The sequence below is a fragment of the Saccopteryx bilineata genome, chromosome 8 (assembly GCF_036850765.1).
Source record: "Saccopteryx bilineata isolate mSacBil1 chromosome 8, mSacBil1_pri_phased_curated, whole genome shotgun sequence".
Classification (NCBI taxonomy): domain Eukaryota; kingdom Metazoa; phylum Chordata; class Mammalia; order Chiroptera; family Emballonuridae; genus Saccopteryx; species Saccopteryx bilineata.
Window position 1 is genome coordinate 89,625,675 of NC_089497.1, and position 15,311 is coordinate 89,640,985.

At 42.1% G+C, this 15,311-nt stretch overlaps 1 protein-coding gene across 1 annotated transcript in view; it reads right to left on the bottom strand.

Moving 5' to 3' along the window:
* LOC136311722 (uncharacterized) overlaps positions 1-15,311 on the bottom strand; it is a 94,975-nt gene that overhangs the window by 63,984 nt on the left and 15,680 nt on the right. Inside the window, exon 3 of the mRNA XM_066240821.1 lies at positions 6,857-6,936. Coding sequence (XP_066096918.1) covers positions 6,857-6,936 — 80 coding nt within the window. The remainder of the gene's footprint in view (positions 1-6,856; positions 6,937-15,311) is intronic.

Here is a 15,311-nt window from a genome sequence, read left to right on the forward strand (position 1 = left end):
GAATCCTGCCTGCCCACAGCTTGCCCCCAACACACATTAATATAATTACGCCCATCCCAAGTATAGGGGCAACTAATATCACCTGGGAGACAGGCTTCCATGTGGGCAGTGCCATCTTTAACAAAGTGAGCATAATATATTTTATCTGCCCAACAATATGGAAATAATTTATAAAAATAATTTTTAGATAAATGCGGTAAATTTATTACATAATTCTAAATCTCTAGATGTTAAAGGATATAATGCCCACTTTTTGAAATGGGTGGCATGCTCCTCTTTAAATCACACTTTAAGTGAAAGAGCTAACAAAATACCTCTCTGAGCCATAATCTCTGAAAGTTATAAAATCCAAATATAAGTGGAGAAAAAAAAAACAATGTCGCCTGACCAGGCAGTTGCTCAGTGGATAGAGTGTAGAGCTGGGACACAGAGGACCCAGGTTTGAAACCCCAGGGTCAACAGCTTGAGTGTGGGGTTGCTGGCTCCACTGTAGCCCCTGGTCAAGGCACATATTGTGCTAAGGTACTGTTAAGCCTAATCTGAGGGACCCGAAACATTGAAGACATGAACAAAGTCCGTCGATTACACATCAAAGCTTTATTGTCTAGCTTGGCCAAGCGGCAGCAACTCCAACAGAGGTCTGAGGGAGAGCGCGCTGACCCCTTGTTCTACTTAGTTTTTATAGTTTTGTAAGTGGGAAGTACAGAAGCAAAAATTGTAATTAGGAACCCCTTACCACTATTGGTTATAGTCATATGTCCTTTAACATGATAGGACGATGTTCAATTTGCAAGCCATACATCATTTTGGAGAAAACAAAATTTACAAGTCAACACAATGGTACAAAGATGTCTTTTTACGTATGTAAAGCCAGAAGCCACGGCCAGGGTCACCATCACAGCCGCCCGGCCCATGCAGGTTCACATTGGATTCGGACAGTTGGTAAAGAAACAGCGGAGCCACAAACTGATGGGCCATAGTCTTTAATTCTAGCTTGCACCTGGCGGGCAAGTAAAAATACACACTGGGCTCCAAAACCCAGTCACATTCAGTGCTCACAAAGCCACTGACTTATCCAAGTTTCCTAGAATCAAAGGTTTCTAGCTCACCAGCCTTATTCTCCTCAGTTCTCCATCTCCTTCCTTATCCCAGATACAATCTCTACACAAACTGGCATCTCACTCAGCACTCCGCCATCTTGGCTGCTTCTCCTGGCCTCCTCCACGTGGCCTTTCTCTGCTCTCCTCTGCTCTCTCTTCTAATGATAATCTCCCAGGAACCAAGAGCACAAACTCCCGCTCTGACCCTATTTTATATTGTAGCTTCACAACCTCTAATCCAATATACAAAATAGGGAAGTCTCTAATACAAAGTCACTTTCTGAGGCATGATTGGATTGTACCACCCCACATCAAAAAGGGTGGGAAAGGCTTAATCCCAAAACCAAGCCCCAGGCTACAAGGATTCTCAACGCACATTAATATCACCTGGGCGAAGGCCTCCTTGTGTTATCTTTAACAAAGTGAGCATAATACATTTTATCTGCCCAACAACGTATTAAAAGACATTCCTATATCATCTAGTGTTTATCTGTCATTTCTCTGTCCAGAGTCACACATGTTAACCACACGCATTTACATAAGAGAGGTAGTTTCCATGGGGACAAATGCCCGCTAATGGCTCATTGCTATAAGAAAAGATTTATTTTGGCTTTTCTCTTCCTGCACCTGGCTAGCCATTCACCCCTTTCCCCACAGGTGTGGTGAATGTCTGGGAATCCATATTTTCCTCCCCTTGCATTTACAATACAATGCCAATAGTCCCTGTTGGGCAGTACAGGGACTATTTCTCACAATTTCTCTGCACATCTTAACCCAAATTAATAAAATGTTCTTCAAGCCTCCCAAAATATTAATATTAATTCTGTAGCTTTTGGTATTTTACAACACCTGCTGGTGAGGTAGCGCAGTGGCTCCTCAGTACCAGAGAACTGTAAAACTTAGTATTGGAAATGCCATTTTAAAGAGGAAAAGTCAGGCTTTCTGTCCTGTCCTTTCTTTGGAAAATGGAGGGTAAAGAATATAGAAATCTCCTGACTTACAAGGACAACTAGGTCATTTAGTTTTATTTCTCTGAAAGGATTAAGGTTATCTGAAGAACTTCCTTTCCCTTTGTTGGTCAAATAAGTTTGTAAATATGATGTATAGGTTTGCTTGCTTATAGTGTGCATTGGGTATGATGGACAGGCTGTAAGCAGGCAGGGTCATTATAGCCTAAGGCTTAGTTTTAAGACTAAGCCTCTCCCACCCTTTTGAGGAATCCCATTATGCATGAGATAAGTGACTTTGTATCAGAGACTTCCTTGTTTGTATATTGTATTAAAGGTTTTGATTTCTACACTATAAAATGGTGCAGAGAAGCCCATGCTAAGGGAGATCAGAGAAAGGCCACGTGAGGAGTGGTGAAGCAGCCAAGATGGTGGAATGCTGAAGGAGGAGCCAGTTTGTGCAGAGTTTGTGCAGAGAGAAGGAGATGGGGAACAGAGGTGAATAAGGCTGGTGAGGTAGAAATCTCTGATTCTAGGAAACTTGGATAAGTCAGTGGCTTTGGGAGCCCTGAATGGAAAGGGAAGTGTTTTCCCACTCTGTGTATTTCTTGCTCACTGGGTGCAAGCTAGGATTAAAGCTAATGGCCCACCAGTTCTTGGCTCTGTTGTTTCATTACCATCTGTCCAAATCAAGCCCAAACCTGTATAGGCCAGGCAGCTGTGATGGTGGCTGTGGCTACTGGCTTTACACCCTTTTAATAAGAGACAAAATTAACATACCACCCTACACTGATTTTAGCTCTCCCTCCCTTCCTGGAATCCTGAGATTAACGTGTGCCTCTAGGCAAAGGAGGAGAGATAGACACTAACAGGTTTATGAATGTATTTTGATACGTAAAATGACATCACCATCGTGTTACCTTGAAAGTTTAAACGTTTTTTATATCCCCTAGACAAATGTTATAATCTTGTTAATGATTGTGTCATGCTTTCATGCTACCTCCAACCTGTGTGTGGTCAAAGGGTATATAACCAGCCTCTGAGATACATTTGGGGCTGCACGATTTGGTTCTGCTATGCCCTGTGTCAGTCATATGTGGCCGGCATATTAATAAATCTTCTCCTTTTATAAAACCCTTCAAAATTTATCTAGACTTGGTGTCTCTGTGTAAATCCACAGAAGTGAGGAATGGTACTTTACAACATTTGGGGGTTCATCCAGGATCTGGTGTTCCGCATCACTGAGTAGAGACACCCTGAATCGGCTGGTCTCTCTGGGGGGCTGCCTGACCCCACTGGAACCCCCTCAAGAAGAGGCACCACCAGAGACATTTTCAGGACTCCCCGTTTTCCTGTGTGTTCGGACAGTTCTTTGGCAGATGCCTGGGGTTCCCAAATTCAACAATTTGGACAATTTGGCAGAGAAATCAAGGAGGTAGGTAAAGCAACTCTTTTGCTTTACTGAATTCTAGCTTTTCTTCTGTTCTGAATTCTAGCTTTTCTGTTTGGGTCTGGTCAATTTGGGCCATTGCATAGAGGACCAGATGCTGTCACACTCTTCCAGTGGGCTCTCCAAGACCAAGATGTCCGTGCAGAATTTTTAGGTCCTGCCTCAGGCTTTGCTGGGAGACATCTGGTTGCTGGAAGGACATTAGTGGGGACTAGGTTCTGCCTCAGGCTTCCAGAGATTTGTGTTTGCACTTTTATTCATGCTCTAGGAAGACAATTAGTGGGAACTGAGTTGACCAGGTTGAACAGTTCTGCCTTGGGCTTCCAGAGACATCTTCTTCATTCGTGCTCTAGGAAGGCATAGTGGGGATTGAATTGACCGGGATTAATCAGTCTTGCATCACACTGCATCAGTGGAGACTGGGTTAACCGGGATTGATTTGTCTCATCTTGGACTTCCAGAGGCATCTGTGTTTGTCAGATCTTGTTCTTTGCTTTTAATGTTTTTGTCTAAACCCCCTGAGTGATTAGTGTGTGAGTGGAAATTTCTGGTGTCTAAGCCTAAGTTCTGGGAACATGGCTAGGAGAACACCTGAGAGGCCCCTGAGTGATCAGTGTGTGAGTGGAAATCTCTGGTGTCTAAGCCTAAGTTCCGGGAACAGGCCCTTGAAAGGGAAACCCCTTCCTTTGTCTATTGAGCTGTGTGATCTGTTTTGTCTCTTTTTGTCAGGAAAATCTCTGGTATAATTTTAATTGGAATAAGCAAAGCACACTCATTTAAATTTCTTAATTTGTGATTTGTGTATGTGAAGTCTTTGTTAAATATCTAAATGTGTCTGTTTTTCTGAGTAATAGTTAATTATCTGTCTTATCTTTTTTTTTTGCTTTTATTGGTGTGCTAATTCCTGCATTCTCCCAGACAGTTTCAATTTTGTATATCAACACCCCAAACATTAAATATAGGAGGAGAAGGCTGTGGAATGCGCTCCAGGAAGTGTTTCTCCAGCCTCTGGGGGTGAAGGGCTGGAAAGTAAGCAGTTTGGGTGAGAGAAGAGTGGTAAGCAGGGCCGGAACATGCTGTGAGTGGAGTGGCGGAGAAAGGGCACTGGAGTAAGGTGGCAGGGACAACTAAGGGTGAAGTGACTAGAGGAAGTATAGAATAGAAACTAGTTTCAAATATTCAGATATCCATCTACTGACCAAAAGTTTTGTTCATTTGAAAAATACAGGGTAGAAATAGTATTAAAAAATTAGAACTTTGCTTTAGAAAAATCTTAGAAAAAGAAATGGAAACAGGACCAGGTAAAAAGGTTTAGAAATTAACAAACCATGAGTGTGAACCTTGCTGGTTATCAATTCCTTGAAATAAATTGCAACTCCAGAATGAGTAATGGGATCATGAGTAACAGGATTGTAGGGGATGGGATTATCAGGGACGCCCTCCAGCTGCCTCTCCCTTTCCCTTCCCTAGGACATAGGGGTCACGTGGGCCCTCCATGGGTTGGGATTAATGGTTTATTGCCCTCCACTGGTGTGTAGTAAGTAATAGAAGAGAAAATAAGTGTAAAGACTAGCACTGAAAAAAACTAGCACTGGGAGAAGGGTTTCAACTCTCTCCTGGGGGGCCTGGGGGGTGTTGAGTCCCTTCCAAGTTTCCCCTACCCTTCCCCAGTTCTTTCATGTGGCATGATTATTGTCTGATGTGGGAGGTATGGGATTCATGGGGGAGACCCACTGCTTTAGCCATAATAGTACCCCCTTGGGCACCAAGAATCCCAGGCACCCCGACCCTTATATTGACTTAATGGTATAAAGCACTGTAGGTCAAAAAAGAAGATTAGTATCTTTTTTGCCAGCTGGGTAGTTACAAAATAGAGAGTGCATTTTATTTTTACCAGTCAATCAATAGTTCATTGGGGTAGTAGTTTACAATCCTCTTATTGTAAACTGTACTAAAATTGTATTAATAATAAGGCATATAGAATTGTATAGCCTGCCAAATCCAAAAACTTTCTTTTTGTACCAAGGATCCTGTTGGGCAGATAAAATGTATTATGCTCACTTTGTTAAAGATGGAGGCCGTCGCCCAGGTGATATTAATGTGTGTTTAGAATTCTTGTAGCCTGGGGCTTGGTTTTGGGATTAAGCCTTTCCCACCCTTTTTGATGTGGGGTGGTACAATCCAATCATGCCTCAGAGAAGTGACTCTACTGGAGACTTCCCTATTTTGTATATTGGATTAGAGGTTGTGAGGCTACAGTATAAAATGGGGGCAGAACGGAGTTTGGGCTCTTGGTTCCTGAGATTAGCATGAGAGAGCAGGGAAAGTAGAGCCAGCAGCAGACGAGGCCACGTGGAGTAGGCCAGGAGAAGCAGCCAAGATGGTGGAGTGCTGAGTGAGATGCCAGTTTGTGTAGAGTTTGTATTTGGGATAAGGAAGGAGATGGGGAACTGAGGAGAATAAGGCTGGTGAGCTAGAAACCTTTGATTCTAGGAAACTCGGATAAGTCAGTGGCTTTGTGAGCACTGAGTGTGACTGGGTTTTGGAGCCCAGTGTGTATTTTTACTTGCCCACCGGGTGCAAGGTAGGATTAAAGGCTATGGCCCACCAGTTTTTGGCTCCATGGTTTCTTTACCGACTGTCTGAATCCAATGCGAACCTGCATGGGTTGGGCTGCTGTGACAGTGGCCCTGGTCGTGGCTGCTGGCTTTACAGATCCCTTGTTATGTAAAAAATATTTTCCATGTTAGAGATGTATATGTTATTTTAAGAGCCTTTTGTTAATTCTCCTTTCTATTTACTGTTTCATAGCCCTGTGATGTTGAAATCTTGGTTTGGGTATTAGGAATTATGTATTGATTATTAATAATGTATTTTTATGTAATGTTTAGTTTGTTATTATTTTAGGTCACTGTTAGAATCCATGGGAGTCCAAAAGACCAGAGTAACAGGCTTTATTGAAAGGAAGAAAGAAACCCTGCTGGGCACTTCTCCTGGGGAGAAGAGCACTGGTTACAGACTAGGGGTGAATTATATAATGTTTGGGAGAGTCTGAGAGGATACTGAGGCAAAAGTTCTGGTATGTCCAGAATGCTCCTCCTTGGGGGGCTTGCCAGCTTCTTGATATTCTTCTGTCTCAGGGGTGATAGTCCAGTAAAGGTGAGGTCTGACAGATAAACAGAACATCAAGAGGGCAGTTTGGAATTCATGTATCTATCATTTCTCAACTCTGTGGTTACATATAAAAGAAAGGCAGTTATTGATTTTATAATATACAGTGAGGTGTGACGAGAAGAAAGAGGAGAAAAACTTGGAACGTTATTGCTTTTGCTGGAGAGAACTCAAGAAGGGAACATTGCCAAGCCAGGTCCCGCATCCAGTTAAGGAGGTCATCAATTTCCACGCTGTGAGGTCTGAACCAGGCAATGTCCTTGAAAACCTGAGTGAGGAAATAAAAAAATTTGCTAGGTAATAATTGTGAATTGCTTGCTGTGAGTGCTGAGTGGACAGAGTGACATGGTGATACATGGTCTCCTGGATGAGCCTTATGAGACATGCTGGTCTAGTTCCTCTAGAATGGGAGGACATGTGGATATTTTTAGAGACAGGGAACCTGTTGGTGTAAGTTTTAGAAGGATTGAGTATATGTGATTTAAAAGGAAGGGGTTTTGGAGAACATTCAGGAGGGAACTTCTCGAGCTGAGGGTTGGCTTCTTCCTGCTGTCATCTCTACCTATTTGGTATTTCCCTCATGAAGTTTCCCTTGGGTATTGGGCAATAGGAGTGTAGGAGCATTTGATTGTAGGTGATCCTAGAGATTTCTCTTATCTAGGCCCATAGGAACTTGATAAAGAAGGAGGCAAGCATTAAAATTAGGCACAGAATTAGGATTGGTCCTATAATTGGTGTTAGCATGGAGAACAAGAGTTTTTTTAAAAATTAATTTTAATGGGGTGACATTGATAAATCAGGGAACATATGTTCAGAGAAAACATCTCTAGGTTATTTTGATATTTGATTATGCTGCATTCCCATCACCCAAAGTCCAATTATCTTCCATCACCTTCTAACTGGTTTTCTTTGTGCGCCTCCCCTCCACCAACCCCGTCCCTCTCCTCCCCCCCCACCCTGTAACCCCCACACTCTTGTCTATGTCTCTGAGTCTCATTTTTATGTCCCACCTATGTATGGAATCATATAGTTCTTAGTTTTTTCTAATTTACTAATTTTGCTCAGTATAATGTTATCAAAGTCCATCCATGTTATTGTAAATGATTTGATGTCATCATTTCTTATGGCTGAGTAGTATTCCATAGTATATATGTACCAAAGTGTTTTAATCCAATCATCCACTGACAGACACTTGGGCTGTTTCCAGATCTTCACTATTGTGAACAATGCTGCCATAAACATGGGGGTGCATTTCTCCTTTTCAAACAGTGCTATGGTGTTCTTGGGGGATATTCCTAAAAGTGGTATAGCTGGGTCAAAAGGCAGTTTGATTTTTAATTTTTTGAGGAATCTCCATACTGTTTTTCACAGTGGCTGCACCAGTCTGCATTCCCACCAGCAGTGCAGGAGGGTTCTCTTTTCTCCACATCCTCACCAGCACTTATTCTGTGTTGTTTTGTTGATGAGCACCATTCTGAAAGGTGTGAAGTGATATGTCATTGTGGTTTTAATTTGCATTTCTCTAATGATTAGTGATGTTGAGCATTTTTTCATATGCCTATTGGCCATCTGTATGTCCTCTTTGGAGAAGTGTCTATTCATTTCTTTTGCCCATTTTTGGATTGGATTGTTTATCTTCCTGGTATTGAGTTTTAAAAGTTCTTTATAAATTTTGGTTATTAACCCCTTATCAGACATATTGCCAAATATATTCTCTCATGTGCAGTTTGTCTTTCTATTCTGTTCTTATTGTCTTTAGCTGTGCAAAAGCTTTTTAGTTTGATATAGTCCCATTTGTTAATCCTGTTTTTTATTTCACTTGCCCGTGGAGATAAATCAGCAAATATACTGCTGTGAGAGATGTCAGAGAGCTTACTACCTATGTTTTCTTCTAAGGTACTTATGGTTTCATGGCTTACATTTAAGTCTTTTATCCATTTTGAGTTTATTTTTGTGAGTGGTGTAAGTTGATGATCTAGTTTTATTTTTTTGCAGGTAGCTGTCCAATTTTTCCAACACCATTTGTTGAAGAGGCTGTCTTTACTTCAATGTATGCTCTTACCTCCTTTGTCAAGTATCAGTTGTTCATAAAAGTGTGGGTTTATTTTAGTGTTCTCAGTTATGTTCCATTGATTTATATGCCTGTTCTTATGCCAGTACCAGGCTGTTTTGAGTACAATGGCCTTTTATTTTTTTTAATTTATTTATTCATTTTAGAGAGGAGAGAGAGAGAGAGACAGAGACAGAGAGAGAGGAGAGAGACACAGGGGGGAGGAGCTGGAAGCATCAACTCCCATATGTGCCTTGACCAGGCAAGCCCAGGGTTTCGAACCAGCGACCTCAGCATTTCCAGGTCGATGCTTTATCCACTGCGCCACCACAGGTCAGGCACAATGGCCTTTTAGTATTATTTGATATTCGAAAGTGTGATACCTCCCACTTTATTCTTCCTTTTCAAGATTGCTGAGGCTATTCGTGTTCTTTTTTTGGTTCCATATAAATTCTTGGAATATGTGTTTTATATCTTTGAAGTAAGTCATTGGTATTTTAATAGGTTTTGCATTGAATTTATAAATTGCTTTGGGTAATATTGACATTTTCATGATGTTTATTCTTTCTAACCTTGAACACGGTATATGATTCCACTTGTTTGTATCTTTCCTGATTTCTTTGATCAATGTTTTATAATTTTCTGAGTACAAGTCTTTAATCTTCCTGGTTAAATTTATTCCTAAGCACTTAATTTTTTTGGTTGCAATGGTGAAAAGGATTGCTTCCTTAATTTTTTTCTGACAGTTCATTGTTAGTATATAAAAGTGTCTCTGATTTCTGAGTATTAATTTTATATCCTGCCACCTTGATGAATTTATTTATCAGGTCCAGTAGTTTTTTGACTGAGACTTTAGGGTTTTCTATATACAATATCATATTATCTGCAAATAATGATAGTTTTACTTCCTCTTTTCCAATTTGGATGCCTTTTATTTCTTTCTCTTGTCTGATTGCTGTACCTAGGACTTCTAGAACTATGTTGAATAAAAGTGATGAAAGGGGGCACCCCTGCCTTGTTCCTGATCTTAAGGGGATTGCTTTTAATTTTTGCCCATTGAGTATGATGTTGGCTGTGGGTTTGTCATAGATGGCCTTTATCATGTTGAAGTATGTTCTCTGTATTCCCACTTTGCTGAGAGTTTTGATCATGAATGGGTGCTGGATTTTATCAAATGTTTTTTCTGCATCTATTGAAATTACCATGTGGTTTTTCTCCTTTCTTTTGTTTATGTGATGAATCACATTGATTGATTTACAAATATTGTACCAGCCTTGCCTCCCAAGAATAAATCCCAGTTGATCATGGTGTATGATTTTTTTCATATATTGCTGGATCCGGTTTGCTAATATTTTGTTGAGGATTTTAGCATCTAAATTTATCAGGGATAGTGGCCTATAATTTTCTTTGTTTGTGTTGTCTTTGCCTGATTTTGGAATCAGAATTATACTTGCTTCATAAAAGGAGCTTGGAAGTCTTCCTTCCTCTTGAATTTTTTGAAATAGTTTGAGAAGGATAGGAGTTAGTTCTTCTTTGAATATTTGGTAGAAGTCACTTGTGAAGCCATCAGGCCCAGGACTTTCCCTTTTTGGGAGTTTTTTGATAACTGTTTCAATCTCACTTGAGAACAAGAGGTTTTTCCACCTTTGTTCGGAGTAGGGGTCAGTACCGGCCTGGCCACTGCAGATTCATTCTTGAAGTTTTTGGAGAGAATTGATATTCTCCTTGACCAGGCCAGACTCGGTAATGTAGTAGCAACACTGTTCCTGTAAAAAGAGGCAAGTACCGCCCTTCTCTGCTGTTAGTAGATCTAAAGCCCTCTGGTTTTGTAGGGCGACCTGAGCTAGAGAGGTCTGTTGTCTCTGGAGGGAGGCTAGAGAGCTGGCTGAATTATCAAGGGCCTGTTCTATGTCTGCCTTTAGTTGGTTAGTAGTTCATATACTATGGCCTAAGCCAGCCCTTCCTATCTCTATAGCTTCTATAGAGGTGGCAAGGGTAAGGCCAAGGAGGACCGGGAGGAAGGCAGCCCATTTATTCCTGCTTGTTCTCAGCTGGTTTGAAAATTCTTCCTCTCCATCATATGTTAGTTGTGGTGCAACTATTACCAGGACACAAGTGAGGGGTTAAGAGGTGTTTAAAGTTTTTAGAATGGTTTCATTGCATCAGAAATTAGTTCCGTTAGGGCTGGTTAGAGAGAAGTTTTGATTGGGATAGTCTTATTACATAATGGGGTAGGCCGATTGGTGTAGCAAATTGAGAGGGTTGAGGTGGGGTCTTCTTGGAAGAGAGGAAGTCCAGAAAGAGAAAAAGGGTCTGGATTTTTGGTGGTGTTGAGTGGACAGGGTAAAGGAACTACAGTGATGGAAGGCTTATTATGAAAGGCACAGAGAAAGCAGTGAGAAGTGTTGTATACAGAAGTGAGGTTGAGAACTTGGATGCCCTGCTTGATGAGTCCTAGCCATGAGAAAGGTTGGGAGCAGGGGTGTATTTATAGAGTTTCAGATTTTTTTTTTGTTGTTTCGTGAGGGCAAGTTTCAGGGTTGGTGTGCAGGGTTAGATAGATTTTTCCAATTTTCTGATTGGTGAAGGTCTGCATGCGGGTCTGTAAGAAACTAGTGAACAAACATAAGAGGCAGGGTGTAAAAGTTAGAAAAATAAATAGGAGAGTGAGTGGACCAATGAAAGGCACTAGTCAAGATGCCCAGTTTGTGTGAAACCACTGATTCCATGACTCAGTTTGTTTTTTATGAATTCACTGGGCTTCAGTGATAGAGAGAGTAAGAATAGGACTGGGCAGTGGCCAGTCCCCCTGCCTCTAGACCTATTTTTGTCTAAAGATTTCTAAAGCAACAAGAATAGGGATTACCTGTACAGCTCATTTGGTTCTTAGATTGACGAGTAATGTACTAGAAATTAAAAGAGGCTCATGGGATAGGATTAGGTTGATACTTGGGGTAAAATAGGTTAGGGTACAGGTTTCTGTCTAATTAGTAGGGAGACACATATAGGTGTTGATCCCACATGAGTAGAAAGCCCCTGATTGGGTGAGGCAGGCTGAGAGGTGAATAGAGAACAAAAGGACAAGGGGTCGGTTTTGTTTCTCTGTTTCTGAGCTCCAGATGGTCAGGATGGAGGAAAGAGTCACCCTTAGCAGTAGTGGGAGTTGTCAGGATCATGGTGTGTGGACCTGTCCACGTGAAAGTCAGTCATTAGGTGATGTACTTCTGGAAGCACCTCTTGGACAGTCTCTGAACAGTTTGCTGAGTAACCTGTAAATCCTGCAAGTACTTAAGGAAAGGGTGGTTATATTTCTACACTTTTCAGCTAGAGTTTAAGTCCTAGTGATTACTGCTTCAAGCTGGAATTAGCAGCAGGTCCCAGCCTACAATAGGCATGGGGCATTGAGACAAGGAATAAAGGAGATACTATACATTAAATAAAGCAACAAAATTAGACTGTCAATACCCACAGTAGAGATCTTTGAGGGATAAATAAAATTCAAATATTCAAGCAAAGCATAGTAGATGGCCCTTGTGTTTACAAGAAATGAGATCAGTTTATCTGCTACTTGGAAGAAACAACTTAGGCTCATGAACAATGTCCTTGGGCCTTCAGTGGCAATTCCCAGCATGCTGGGCAAGGTCAGGTCACAGGTAGCTGGAGAAGGGCTAGAAGAGACTGAACCATCCCTCCATGGAGCAAGGGGGCAGCTTACCTTCTCATGTCCCTCTTTCCACAGCAGAGGTGTGTCCCTTGATGGGGCTGAGAAGCCTGGCAGGCTTCAGTTCAATGACCTTTTCCCCACTCTTGAAGTAGAGCCCTGATGGAACCCTATGAAGCCCCTTAGGGTTCTGGAGCCAAAAGCTGGTGTTTCCTGACTTCTTTTGGGCCTTATTTGCCTTTTCTATTACTTCCTTGGCCATTGTAGACCTTAAAAGCCATGCTCAGGCCTGACTTGTGGTGGCGCAGTGGGATAAAGTGCCAACCTGGAACACTGAGGTCACCAGTTTGAAACCCTGGGCTTGCCTGGTCAAGGCACATATGGAAGTTGATGCTTCCTGCTCCTCCCCCTTGTCTCTCTCTCTCTCTCTCTTTCTCCCTCTCTCTCCTCTCTGAAAATTGAATAAATAAGTCTTTAAAAATAATAGTAATAATGTTCCAACTTTCTTAAAAAAAAAAAAAAGCCATGCTCAGAAGATCTTACTGAGGGGCTTGACTAAGAGAGCAAAATTGGTAATCCAGTGTCTAAAGAAGCCTGTTAGACCAAGGAAAGAAAGGATTTGATATGTGGTAGTAGGTGATTTGAGACTGTGGAGAGTCTGAGTTTGATTTAGGTGAGACCTCAGGTAGTGGGGGTTAAGGCGATGCCTAGATAGACTACGGACTAAGAGTAAAGTTGAGCCTTAGTAGAGAAGGCACGATATTTCTTCACAGTGAGGAAGTTAGGAAGGGTGGAGGTGTGTCTCCTTGAGGCAGGCAGGAGGGGCTACAGAAGAGTAGGTTATTTATATATTGTAAGAGTACTAGTTTTGAGATCACATGCTGTTAAATCCTGAGCTAGTGCCTGCTGAAACAGGTGTGGGCTGTTTGTGATCCCCTAGGATAAGACATTCTATGTAAATTACTGGGCTGTATAATTAAAGGTAAGGTCCAGGTCAGTATAAATAAAGGTAAGTGCAAACAGAAAGTAAGAATCAGGGTGTAGAGCAGGGATCCCCAAACTACGGCCCGTGGGCCACATGTGGCCCCCTGAGGCCATTTATCTGGCCCCCGCTGCACTTCCAGAAGGGGCATCTCTTTCATTGGTGGTCAGTGAGAGGAGCATAGTTCCCATTGAAATACTGGTCAGTTGGTTGATTTAAATTTACTTGTTCTTTATTTTAAATATTGTATTTGTTCCCCCTCCTTTTTTTTTACTTTAAAATAAGATCTGTGCAGTGTGCATAGGAATTTGTTCATAGTTTTTTTAATAGTCTGGCCCTCCAGTGGTCTGAGGGACAGTGAACTGGCCCCCTGTGTAAAAAGTTTGGGGACCCCTGGTGTAGAGGAATGGTAAAGAAGGCATTCTTGAGTTTTAGGACAATGAAGTGGGTGGTGCTTGAGGGAATGTGTGATAGTAATTTGTAGAGATTAGGGACTACTGGATGGAGGGCAACTACTGCCTCATTGATTAGGCATAAGTCTTGTACAAGGTGATAAGCCCCCCAAAATTTTCGAACAGGAAGGATTGGGTTATTGCAGGAAGAGTCCACGGGGATGAGTAAGTCTTGATTTAAGAGGTGGGTAATTCTTGGTTTAAGGCCTTAGAAACAGAAACAGTTACACATTAAACAAAGACTTTACATATAAGAAATTTAAATGAGCATGCTTTACTTGTTTTAATTCAAATTATACTAGAGATATGTTCTGACAAACAAAGAGACAAGACAGATTATTCACTCACACAGTTCAATAGACAACTTTGTTTTTTTAAGCTTTCGAGATGGCAGAAAGTTGCCAGCGTAGAGGGAAGGAAGAGAGAAAGCAGATGGATGGACAGTGTGAACAGCTGGATGGAAAGAAGGAGGGTCAGAATCTGCAAGAGAAGGAGGAGGAGATTAAAGTGCCACGTGGTCAGAGGAGTTAAAAAAGTTTTAGAGCTCTGAGGAGAGGGGAGAGGGCGAGGAGGAAAGAGGTACAGTCACAGTTTGTAAGGAGGGAGGAGGGATCAGAGAAGAGACAGACACCACAGCTGGATCCACAGCTTCTAAGAAGGGGGGAGGGGTTTAAGAACACAGTGGAGAAGGGAGGGGCCCCTGGCCAGCAGGGGAAGAGAAAGAGAGACTGGTATTTGAACAAGATTTTGCAAAGAGGGGGGAGGAGCCTCTTGGAGGAAAGAGACCTGAGTGAAAGAGATTTGCAGAGGAACCAGAGAAGGGTTCCGAGAGAGGGGTGTCCCTGGGGGTCAGGCAGGAGGGAGAGAGAGTTGGGGAGTCTGCAGAGAAGAAGAGATTAGGAGCGGAGGTTTCAGGTGAAGTTTCTTTGGCCAAAACGACCTGTGTGTAGAACAAGCAGCACAGAAATTAAGGACAGGAGTAAAGGGAGAAGAAAAGCCTGCACGTAAAGGATTTCTGTTGCCCTCCCCATCCAGTGGCAAAAAATGTCAAGATTTCTTAGGATATTGTAATCAAGGGTTCCATTCTCTGGCCAGTGGGAGTCATTTTCTAATTTATATTGAGGCCAGGCTGTATTACAGAGGAAGATGAGTTGTTTTGGTTTGGGGTTAGACAGGCCAAGTTTGGTGAGATTTTTTGAGAACACAGCCAAGGGGAGTCTGCCCAGACAGTTTGAACTGAGAGGAGCCCACAGTAGAGGAGACTGGTGAGAGAAGGGGGCGTCCCCACCTTCAGTCACAGTTCCGAGAAGAGAAATTCTCTGTAGAAAGAGTCTCAGATAAGAGGTCGTCACCCCAAGGCTGAGATCCCCGGACATAGGAGAGGGGCCTGGAGAGGCACACCTAGACTTTCGTAGAATTCCATAAAGGAGTAGAGGCAGACCACCCATAGATATAAGGTCCAAAGTCAAAACCGTCTGACCAGGAAAGATTGTTTTTA